Source organism: Notamacropus eugenii, chromosome 1 (assembly GCF_028372415.1).
Source record: "Notamacropus eugenii isolate mMacEug1 chromosome 1, mMacEug1.pri_v2, whole genome shotgun sequence".
Lineage (NCBI taxonomy): Eukaryota > Metazoa > Chordata > Mammalia > Diprotodontia > Macropodidae > Notamacropus > Notamacropus eugenii.
The window spans coordinates 376,418,816-376,431,419 of record NC_092872.1 but is presented as its reverse complement, the minus strand read 5'-3'; the positions used below and the strand labels follow the sequence as shown (position 1 = coordinate 376,431,419).

At 40.6% G+C, this 12,604-nt stretch overlaps 1 protein-coding gene across 1 annotated transcript in view; it reads right to left on the bottom strand.

The window, feature by feature from the left end:
* STK32A (serine/threonine kinase 32A) overlaps nt 1–12,604 on the bottom strand; it is a 152,195-nt gene that overhangs the window by 41,032 nt on the left and 98,559 nt on the right. The window contains exon 6 of the mRNA XM_072630673.1: nt 10,806–10,843. Within this exon, the coding sequence (XP_072486774.1) occupies nt 10,806–10,843 (38 nt within the window). The remainder of the gene's footprint in view (nt 1–10,805; nt 10,844–12,604) is intronic.

The window sequence follows — 12,604 nt, the reverse complement described above, 5'->3', positions numbered from 1 at the left end:
ATAATTAGATATTTCTTAACTCTCTTTCAGATGTCTAACACACTTCTTTTCTTACCAGTATGTTTGGGTTTCAAAACTACAATACTTGTATCTTTACAGTATTTGTAGTTCCTGTAAGAAATGCTTTGAAATAGGGGTTAGACTGATAGGTGTGCATGTGCTTTCACCTGGTAGAATGTGAGCTCCTTGAGGGGAGGAATTCTTTTCGTCTTATACCTGTATCCCATGGTGTTCAACACAATACCTGGCATAATTCAGTTAATAAATACTGTCATCCAGCCTTTGCTTGAAACTTCCACTTAGAAGAAACTCTCCCTTCTGAGCTGATCTATCATTTTGGAAGTGTTAATTGTTAGAAATTATATATATATGTACATATATATATACATACAGACATATAAACATATACATGTATATACATACATGTACACGTATACGTATATTTACGTAATGCTGGGCTAAAATCTGCCTCCCAGTGACTTCTATTTTGCCTTCTTGCTAAGAAATAGTGCTTCGGTTTTTCTCTTTTTTTGTAGTTTCATTGTAGCTTTCCTTGTCAGCTTTTGAAGGAATATTTTGGACATGGAAGGATTGTGGCACAGTGGAAAAAGAGGAATCAGGAAGAACTGAGTGCAAGTCCTGCTCCTGACATACACTGTCTGTGTGATACCAGGCAAGTCACTTAACCTCCCAGATTATTCTTTAAACCTATACATTGGTCATCTTCACTGGGAGAATTTCCTCTCCTGGACTTCCTTCTATTGATTTAAAAAACCACAGATCTGTACCCCAAAATCCCAAATGAGAAATTGTGCCATCAAAACTGAGCCCCCTACTATAATGTCCCTGGTCTTCTATGGCCCCATTGTTGTAACACCTATAGTACTAAACTTGCAACCACCATAAAGGGAAAAGGTGATATTAAGTTAGAAACTGAGACAGATAAATCTTAAGATTCTGTTAGCTTCAAGTCAGGAAATGGTAACTTATCCAGGAGAACTCAACTCGTTGACATTTTTATTTGTCTGTGTTAGTGACGTTTCAATGCTTTGTTCTCAACGGGGGAAAAACAATTGTTTTCCTTTATAGGAGTTTAAATTGTACATGTCAAACATCATCGTCTTCTCTCCTTGAGGGCTCTGAAGATTCTATTCCAGGTAAATCTCACGGCTTCTTCCAATGTGGCATTCATTATTGATTTTATCTTGTGAAGACAACAGCAGATAGGACATGCGGTTACATTTTTGAAACTGAGTGGTGACCTGTTGGTCTGAGGTGTACTTGTCTGAACTGTCAGTTAGATGAGGTGATCTCTAGACAGGGGTGTGCTTGTAAATGGTCAATTGGATCGCAAGAAAAAGTACTCATGACATACTTAGGTTTGATCTGAATTATTAACATTCCTTCCATTATTTTCTTAAGTTTAGATGATTAATAAAACAATAAATCAAGTACTGATTGTAGCTTTTGCTGACTTCCAAGGTCTAAATTCTCACACTGAGAGTTTAACAATGGGCTTTCAGAGCCCTGCTCAAATTTTAAGACTCATAATTCTGTGCTTATTTTGTTGTTTAGTCATTTTTCAGTTGTGTCCAATTCTTCAGGACCCTGTTTGGGGTTTTCTTGGCAAAGATAATGGAGTGTTTTACTACTTCCTTCTACAGCTCATTTTACAGATGAGGAAATCGAGGCAAACAGAGTTAAGTGATTTGTCCAGGGTCACACAACTGATAGCTGAGACCAAATCTGAACTCAGGAAGATGTCTTTCTGACTCCAGGCCCAGCAGTCTATCTGCTGTACCACCTAGCTGTCCCTGTGCAATAATAATAAATAACAATTTAAATATATCAGTAAGTTCTCAGTTATTATCATGGTGCAGTAGAAAGAGTACTGTATTTGTAGTCAGAAGACCTGGGTTTAAAACTTGGTTCTGCCCCCTATAACCTCCATAATCTTGGGCAAACTGGCTCAACACTCTGAGTCTCACCTTTCCCAACTGAAAATGAGAGGGATAGAATACAGGAAGAGAGGCAGTATAGCATCATGACTAAGACAATGAACTTTAGAGTCAGGAAGACCTGAATTCAAATCCCATCTCAGGCACTGACTAGCAGAGAGAGACCCTGAGCAAGTCATTTAATTTCTCTGGGCCTCAATTCCTTGCCTGTATAAGGAAGAGGTTGGACTATCTTCTACCTTTGTATTCCTAGTGCTTAGCACCATGTCTGAAGAGTAGTAGGTGCTTAATAAGTGCTTATGACTTACTGACCAACTGGTCTCTAAGCTTCCCTTCTAGATCTAGATCTTTGAGCCTATGAAGTGATGATCTTGACAGTCCCTTCCATCTCTAAGTCTATGACTCCAGGATTATTACTATGGTATAAGTTGTGGCATAGATCAATGCTGGTTCTCAAAGGTTGTGCCAATGGAGCACAGTCAGACTTTTCTAGAAAGCCTTGGAGTCTGGGCCTCCAGTCAGGCAGGTGCTTTATTTGTTCTCTGAGGACCTGCCTGGCTAAATTCCACGAGGCCCATCACCAGAGGGTTAACTACTAGGTGGAGGATTTTTTTGTATAACACCAACTAAATACTGTCCATTAGGGTGTGAAAGGAGTACTTTATGCATTGGTGGAAGGGATACACAGACCAGTTTTATAATAAATATTCTGAAGTATAAGCTAGGGTAAAGTATTATTTTGTAGTCTCATTCAAAATGTTTTACAGACCCAATGGCCTTCCCAACATCCTTCAGAGGGAGAGGAGACATGGGAGTCAGATAGTGGTCCTACTCCACAGGAAAATGGGGCCTAGAAGAGTTAAGGGACTTAGCTAAAGTCCCCTCCATTGAGAAAGAGGATAAAATAGGATTACAGAATTATAGTACCACAGAACCTTAGAGCTGAAGGGATCATTTACAGAATGAGAAAACTGAGGAGTAGAAAAAAGCATTGGGTTTTTTTAAAGCTATTAAGTGGAACAAATAAGACTTCAACCCAGGTTTTCTGAATCTAAGCTTGTTCCTCTTTCCAATCCACCACACAGAAGTGACACCCTTCATTTGAGACATTGCATTGCTTCTCAAAGTGAGAGTCATCAGGCATCCCTAGACATCTCCATTAGGCCACAGCCTAATACAAGGCATGATAAAATTTGCCATTTTAAAAACTGAACTTTCTACTTCTGATTTGAATATACATTTGAAAATTACAAAAAGGACCACTTAAAAAGTATCCTAAAGTGTGGTGCCTGGCATATAGTAGCTGCTTAATAAATGTTTATTTATTGATTGATTTAAAAGAAAAGGTAGCCATCATATTGTTTCGTTTTTTTTAAAGATTTTTAGATGATATTATTTAGGCTCCAATTTGTGGATAATGTTTTGCTGATATGCATCAAGTCCCAGAGCAATAGAGATCCATGATTTTTGTATTGTCTTTGACCGGACCTATGCTTTTTAACAGGTTAGTGAACTCTGGGAAAAGATGCCTTCTTTCAAGGCTGATCAATATCTGCTCTCAAACTTACAGTCTCAGAGACTTGTATGGGGTCACTGAGGGGTTCAGTAATTGGGCTAGGATCACACATCCATGTATCAGGCACAGACTCTGAAGTGAGCTCTCTGATCCCTATGCCATAAAAGTGCCTCTGATCTATAACTAAAAGAAATCATCCTACAGGCAAAACCAAATGGATGAAGAATGTTTGTGTTTCAGACTATGACATGCAGTTGGATGGTCAGGCTATTAAGTTAGAATAACATGACTTATATTTGGGACAGGCAATGAAAAGGGATAATGGAATGAGCCCAAAACTAAATAGGAGGAAAAAAGCAAGCTGTATTTTATTGGGGAAACTATATCATGTTTTTAATAATTCTAAGCAACTTCCTAACACAAAACTCCTCTCTTCCGATGATGCCAGATGGTGACAAATGCTGAGATAAGACAATGCAATCTCCTAAGGATCAAATTGTTGGTGACCCAAAGGGCAATTAATAATAAAGATATACAGGGGTGTAGCACTTTTCCAATAGGACGTATATGCAAGAAGGGATGTCATTAAGGAAATGTATAGCTGGAAAGGTGTGCTCAAGGAGCAAGAGTAAGGAATAATATAGAGCTTGAGATGTCTGCACTGGTATCCACAAAGCAGAAAGGCATGGAGGAAGGCTTCCATTCACTGGGTATGATGAGATTCAGACTCTGGGAGCCTCCTTGAGCTCCCCTTGAATCTTCCCACTTAATCTGGCCTTTCTTACTCAAATCTAATCTTCCCATTTGTTCCGCAGTCTCAGGAAGTCCGTGGGCTTCTCATTATCATTTCTGGTCTCTTGCACTCCCCACCCTTGATCCCATTAAAACCCCATGCCCCAGGCTGCCGACCACTCCCATCAAGATCTGTATCCATTTCCATACTGCCCCATCAAGATCTCTGGATTGCCCCACCTGCTTCCCACCCAAACCCTCCATTGTCTATCTCCTGATAGCCTCCAGGTGTTTCCAGTCTTTGACCCTCCTTGGACTTCTCCTCAAGACCCTTCCTAAACCCCTCCTTCCATCACCCTGAACTACCAGACCACCACCACCCCCAGACCCCTCCTATACTCTTTTCTTTATTTAAGTTCCATCTTGCCTCCATGAAGGCACTCAGATGCAATCCAGCTCAGACTCTGTCTAGCTGGGATTCTATCTGGCCCATGCTTAGGCTCCTTAAGAGGCAACCCAATTAGGCGAATCCTTAATAAACTTTGTTTTCTTTGGCTTTAAGAAGGCTTGAGTCGAATTCATTCAAGCACAACCCGGACCGTTGGTATTTTGGGGTCCCCGATCACCACCCATCACCCCTCAAGCTCTTCAGGTAGATTCCATGAAGGATCTATGGGAGAACATAAACACAACTTGCACAGGATTGAGGAGGTGGATAAGGGTTGTGATGTCGGCTCATGTTTGAGTTTCATGGCAGTTTCCTCCACATCAGTGTAGATTTCCCCTAAGTCCCACAGCTAGACTGTTGTGAGCTGGATCCCTAATTCCCAATCCAGCACTCATCTTACTGTGCCATGCTGGTCTTCAATGAAACACACTCATATGCCCTAAGTTGGCCAAAACTCCCAAAGATCTGCTTACCCATTGGGTAGTAAGACAGCAGGATAATTAGCCCCTCTGCACTGTTATTCTGATGCATATTTCTCTAACCTCCATCTTCCAGCTCATTCTGGTGAATTCTGGTAGGTAACCAGGAAGGAGGGAGGGCACTGGGATATCAGATAGGCTTGGGGGCAGAATGAGCAAGAAGACAGAATCAAAAGAAAAGCAAGGAAGGAGGGTCAGAGCAGTAGCATATTATGTTTATTTGAACCTAACTGCTTTCTGCCACTAGCAAATCCTTTTGGGTTTGCAGATCTGGAGTTGGAAGGGGCCCTACAAGCCACTGAATCCAACACCTTCACTTTTACGAATGAGGACATTGAAACAGAGAGACTTGTCCAGGGACCTATAGTAATTACAGGAGGGGGGATTTGAACCCAGTCCTTCTTGACTTGAAGTCTAGTGCCTTAGCCACTCTATCATGTTTCCCCTTGCCTTTATATTAGAGGTAAAAACTTCAACATTTCAAAACATGTATTGTGTTTAAAGAAAAGCCCGATTAGATGATGTAGAAGATAGAGCACGAGACTTGGAGTCAAGAAGATGGGAGTTCAAATCCTTGCCTCAGACACTTTCCAACTGTGTGATCCTGGGCAAGCCTTTGTTTTTCTCATCTGTAAAATGGGGATAATACTAGCATCTACCTTACAGAGTTGATGTGAGGAGCAAATGAAATAATGCATGTAAGGTGCATTGCAAACCTTGAAGTACTCTATAAATGCTTGTTACTACTATTATTTGAAATAATCAGATTGATTCTGTCTTTTTTAAAATTGATCCTATTCACAGTTAATTGATTTTGTCCTGTAACTGCCTACATCACGATTCTTTGTCTCTGAACTTAGTTCAGAAATTCATCTATCCTGTAAGGAATTAAACTGAGCAATTCAGTTCTCCTCTTCTTCTGTTCTTGTGACAAGGAAATCTGTTATCTTTGAAGAAGGCAAGTAGACACCAGGGAGTCTGGTCTAGTATCTGTACATTACCAAGCTATCCTTCAAGAATGGTTTGTTAACCCAAGAAGTGTGGTCTACTATCTCTAACCTTGTAGGTGGATTCAAACAATGGATATTTCTTAGCCACAGAAGGGAAGGAGGGGGTTGTTATTAGCGCCTCATTCCCAATTTCCAACCACATGTTGCCCTAATGCCCATGATGCTGTCTATCCTGTAACCAATTGCATTATCTTCCCCACCTACCCAACTTTGTTCTTTGTTCTCTTGTATTTCCTTAAACTATGGGAAAACTAGTAAACCCTACCTTCAGGTCTTTGGTTACTGAGAGACCAAAGAATCAATTTATTGGTTACTGTTAGTCTAACCAATAATTAAACCATTGTCTCTCAGTTTAATTTTCAAATGCAACATACTATTACTATTTTAAAGATAAGATCTTACATTTTATAGAGTGCTGTACAGCTTTCAAAAAATGCCTTCAAATACAGTCTCTCACTACATCTTCAAAAACAAACCCCACGTGGTAAGCTAGGCAATATTATCTCCATTTTGTGGATGAAGAAGCTGATACTCAATGTATTTCAGAGTTGGAAAGGCCTTTAATGTTCATTTGATACAACTCCTTCAAGCCAAGAAAGAGGAAATGATTAGCCCAAGGTGATTTTCTTAGTGGGTGACAGAGTTAGGACAGAAGACCTGAGAAGACTTGGGTCTCCTAATTAACTCCCATGTGCCCCCTCACATGCAGGTGATCAGGGATCCAAAGCAGCTCCTGAAAACTCTGGCTCACTGAGGGCTCTCTTAAAGAAACCCATTCTCCTGGGCCTGCGTAGAAGTGTGGATTCTATTCTGAACTGCAGTCTTGTTTTCAGGCCTCTTTTTAGGCATGATTTAACAGAAAACATTCAAGGTCACCCCTTCTGCTCCTCTGCCATCTGCACTGTTAGAAAAGCATGAAAGATGTAACAGGACATATCTATCAGCTGCTGACCGAGCGGCTGTCAAGTGTGTGGCAGTGTGAGCAAAGGGATGTAGTGGGAAAAGTAGTACAGTGAGAGGGGAAGACTGAGCTTTCACACTGTCTCTGCTATTTAATACTTGTGTGGTTAGGAACAAGACATTCCTTCTCTGAGGCTTAGTTTCTTCCTCTTTAAAATGAGAGGACTGTATTTGACAGATTGTATGGTTCCTCCAAGCTTTGAGATTCTAGGATTCTGTAGAATACTGAACTTATCAGTGTGGTATATGTTGAGTAAATCGCTTAATCTGTCTGAACTTCAGTTTTCTCATCTATATGTTGGAACTAGAAATCCCCGCATACCTTATAAGGTTGTGATGAGGATCAAATGAGGCCATAAATGTCATTTGTGAAGATACTTTCAAAAAGATAAAGGGATATGCAAATAAAGGGTAGGTTATGATAATCTGTGCATTTTTATCTGGCTATGAATTTGCTTTAAGTTCCTAGGGTTCAGTGGGAAAAGCATTGAAGTGAGAGCCAGGAGACCCAGAATTGAATCCTGACTTTGCTGTGCGACCTAAGAAATCACTTCTGTTTTTATGCATCGGTGTCCTCATCTTGAAAATGAGGGGGTCAGACTAGACCAGTCAATCAATCAATCGCCACGCATTTTTAAGCCCTATGTGCCAGGTGCTGTGTTACAGGACTGGGAATACAGTGACAAAAATGAAATAGTCCATCCCTCAGGGAGCTTCCATTATAAGGGGGAAATATGATAAATAACCATATAAGCTACATAAAAATGTATTTACAAAATATAAAAATAAATACAATATAACTTGGGAAGGGAACTGTTAGCAGCTGGAGAGACCTGAGGACGACCACTTGGGTCCCTTCTAGCTCTAAATCTATGATCAGTTTCTGACTTAATAGGTGTGGAAGGTATAGGGAATAGGAATTAATCTGCACTGATTGTGATCCCCCGTCCCTCTCCCCAAATATAGATATATGTATAAACACACACACATATATAGTATAATATACATATGTTTTAGACATAATATATATTTTTCTACTACATGTTTTTATGATAAAAATAGCATGAGCGCATTGTCATTTGTCTTTCTCCTATAAAAGCAAAGCTCAGAACGTGCAAGATTACAACCTCTCGTCAGGGGAGGGCAGAGCTGCTTCTCTGAAAACAAAGTCTGTATTTAGACTCTCTCTCAGGCCATTGCTTGGCTCAAGTCTGAAAATATTCTTGCTCAGTAGGACCTACTCTAATTGTTTGCCCCGGTCTCAAGAACGATATCCAGTAGAAGAGGGGCTTTGGCCTTCCGGGGACACTGGGAGGAAAAAGCATCATGGGCTGACTGGAACTGAATGGGTGCCCCGGTCCAGCCAGATAGCAGACAGAAGTCTTTGGAATCACACTTTGGCCATTTAAAAGAATTAACCAAATAATTCATGGGGAAGACAGTGCACAGTCTTCACAGGGTCTATCTTGATGTGAAACTAGCTTGGATACAGCCAAAGAATGTAAGAAAAATCAGAGATCTGAAGGTTACTTCCCAAGAGGACCACCATGCGTATAATTCAGTTCTCTCCAGATAGACACTGATGCGCTACTGCTGGTGTTTGGCGAAGAAGGAAATAGCTGAACTTATAAAAGGTGCTTAGCTTGCCCCATCAGCCTTTCTCTTAGAGTCCATCACATGAGTAGTCAAGAAGTCTACAGAGTGAGAGATAGCAGAAAAGCCATAAGATTCATGGTGAGAAAAAAAAATCAACCAGGGCAGGGGTCCCAAAACTGTGTCAAAATTTGGCATGATCCCAAGTTAAAAAATAAATTGATGCTAAAGTTTTCACAAGTGAAGACTGAATGGCCACTATTTGAGAAGGCAGTGAAATACAGTGGAATACAGTGGCAAAACAACTGAACTGGGAATTAGGAGCCAGGAGTTCTAGTCCCAGCTCTGCCATTTTTAGCTGTGTGACCTTGTATAGATCACTCAAAATCTCTGAGTCTCAGTTTCTATATCTGTAGGGTAGGAAGCCAATGAGATAACCAATCACATTTGTGAAGCTGTTTTCGAAAGAAATGTAATGGAATAAAGGATGTTATGATTCCTCTGTGGAGAAGAGGTCCATCAGCCCTGCCACCATCTACCTTGACTGCTCAAGTCCAAGAGTCATAGGAACATAGGCAATGCCTTCTTTCCTCTCTGCCATTATCGGTGTCCCTGCTTCCACCCTGGCCCCACATCTAGGCAAGCTACTCTTGGGGAGATGAGACTCTGCAACTGCCTCTTCAGGTATTGCAGCCCTCACCTCCCCAGTGGCCACAGCTACTGAAGACTCAGAAAAGAAAGCTCTTGATGCCAAAGTCTCTGGTCTCACATCAGAAACAGCAAGGAAGGAAACAAGCATTTATGAAGCACCTATTGTATGCTAGATACTGTGCTGAGAACTTCATAAATATCATCTCATTTGACCCTCACAACAACCCTGGGAGGTAGACGCTATAATTATCCTCACTTTACAGGTGAGGAAACTGAGGCAAACAGAGGTTAACTGTCTTGTCTGGGAGTAGATAGCTAGTAAGTGTCTGAGGCTGGATTTGAACTCACTATACCACCAAGCTGCCTGATGTGGTTTTTAATCAATGGCAATGAATTAAAGAAGGTAATTATCATTTGCCTTGCCCTTTACATTCTAAGAACCTCTGGGGACTTTCCATCTACCCAAGCTGAAACTGCCTCTAGGTATTGTCTCCCTCTTTTAGCATGTAAGGTTCTGAATGTAGAGGATGTATCCCCAGTGCTTAGCACATAGTAATCAATTAATAAGTGCTTTTTCACTTATTCTTATTTATGATTAGCAGGCGCACTCCCATCTGGCTGTGAGGCTGCACAGGGTTAGAAGCAGCACAGTTTGGTAGCTAGAGTGCTGGGCTTGAAGTCAAGAAGAACTGGGCTCAGATCCCACCTCAGATACTTCCTAGTTGTGTCTCTGGGCAGTCAATTTAATCTTTCTGAGTTTCAATTTTCTTATCTGTAAAATGAGGGGGTTGGACTTGGTGACCTTTGAGGTCTCTTCCAGCACTAAATCTATGATCTTATGGTTCATTTGTCCCGGAATTTAAGGGTGTGAATAAGAAATCTACAAGGTTTATTTTTTTTCCAGTTAAAACACCTATACGATAATCCTACCATTGCCCTGAAGCAGATATTTCATAATTTATTAGCATTAGAAGTAGGGGAATGGGAGGAGAAAAAGAGGAGGGAGAGGAAATCAATTTGGAAGTGGGGAAAAAATACCCAACTCTTTTCAAACAGACCATAAATAAATGATTACCTGTGCTTTGAAATTTTCAGTCATATTAAAAAATGATGCTCAGTTCTCTAGGCTCAGGTGTTATTTGGCCAATCCAGTTTAAAACTCAGATAAATAAATAAAAGAACAATATATCTCCCTTTGGAGTTTCATCCCTATTACCAAATCCCATCATAAGTTTTAAATGATTAAGAAAACTTGAAGTAGTAACCTTGTGATTCTAGAGACCTTGCAATTATTGCCAGAATCTTTTACTCTGCATATACAACTCACAGAAGCATGCACACATAGGTGGGCAAAATAAGTCACTTATGTGTAAGTTCCTTTATATGTATAAGACCTTTCCACTAATTAAAAAAAAATCCCTGTCTATTCTACTTACATGTGTACAGGATACTACTCACCATGCTCATCAAGTAAAATGTTGTCAGGCTTCATGTCCCTAGAAATGGAAAAGAGAAAGTTTCCTTTAAAAAAACACCACGGTTTCCCATGATGCATCTTAAGAACAAGAACACAAAGGTTCATGGAACACTACTGTGTTCTGAAAAAGTGGTGACAATGAATAAATTCTCATCACCTGTCCCCTTCCCTGCACCCTCCATGCAATTCACTGATCCACAAAAAAAGGCAAAAACAGCTTAGTCAGCTTTTTTTTGGATTTCAGCAGCTTGAGGCCACAGAGGGAGAGTATTTATTTAATTTGCCTTTCGGTACCCCCACAGAGTGCCACGTACCAGTGGCTGTTTAATAAATACTATTTCACTTAAGGTTGAAAATGAGATTTGGGGCTATTTATCTTAGCCGATATCTTAGTCTAAGCACTTCTGTGAGATTTCAGTCCATAGAAGGCAACATGACTCTTTCATATCTATGAAGGAAGTGATTTGTCCAAAGGGAAAAAAAATAAAAACTTCATTCACTTTAAAGTTCTCATGAAACTCGTGATTAAAAAAAAAAAATCCCTCAATCAGCAAACAGAATTGCCTCTCTCCACCAGCCCTCCTTCTACACCCTCAGACTTTTTAACCTCCTAACCCTCACCATCACCAAAGTCCTTTAATTCAAATGCACAGAAACCATTTTGAAATAAGGTTTGCTAAAGTTGTCTTTATACTGCTGGAATAAAGCTGCTTTGTGCTACCCGAGCAATCACAGGACAAGGCGTGCGTGGTTTTCTTTTTTCCGGAACAAATAGGATACAACAGATATCTTGGTCCTTATATAAAACGTACTCTGGAAAAAGAAAGCCCCAAGGAGCTAACATTCTACTTAGGGCAGTACTATACTAGGCACCTAAATAAATGTAGAAGAGATTGCTGCAGTTATTTCACCTCTGAGAGAGTGCCAAGGGACCTTGAAAATTCCCACAAAGAGAAACCGGAAAACGAGGCATGAGGAAGTAAAATTACCCTAATCCTGTCCAAGATAGAAGATAAAGATGAGATTTGCATGGGCATATAAATGAAGGGTTCTTTTTTCCTTCTCTTGTTCTTGAGAGACTTCCTGGCTGTCGAGGAGCTGGCTGCCTCTGCTATTGGGCTGAGCCTATAAGATTCAGGACTTGTTCTTCAGGGGAGAAATTGGAGTACCCAGTGGACTCCACTGAAGATGGGGAGCTGATTTTCTCGTAGGTGAGCTGGTGCTGACTTTTACTTTGGGGACTGTCCGACTGTAGTAGTCACAAATTGTCACAGCCTGAGACTTTTTCTGCCAGTGGTTAAGATGAGAATCTGTGGCACCAGGTGATAGGCACCGTGGAAAAAAAACTCCACAGCAAAAGTGAGTCTAGAATGGCTGAAATGAGCAGCTCTTGAAAATCCATAAACTGGTGAGATGGAGAAGTCTGTTTCTTCCCACATGCTTCCTTTGCTTTACCTTTGGTATAGTAACCCTGAGATGGGTCCTCTGGCAGCCTTTTCTTTAATCCTTGACCTATAGGAGCTGGTATATGGCATAGGAACTGGTGGTTCAAGATTACTGCCCAGGTACCTAAGAGATCCCAAAGGGTAAGCAAGGGGGTTTGGAGACACAGAGGTAGAGGACTCCACTCCAGGTCTGCTGAACATTTCCATTTAATTTTGAATTATATAAATATAAGCTATTATTATTATTATTTCATAGAATGTTGAGGAGTGATTCTTTTACTTAAAAAAATCTATCCCAGTACTTAGCACTGTGCTTGGTATATAGCGGGTGACTA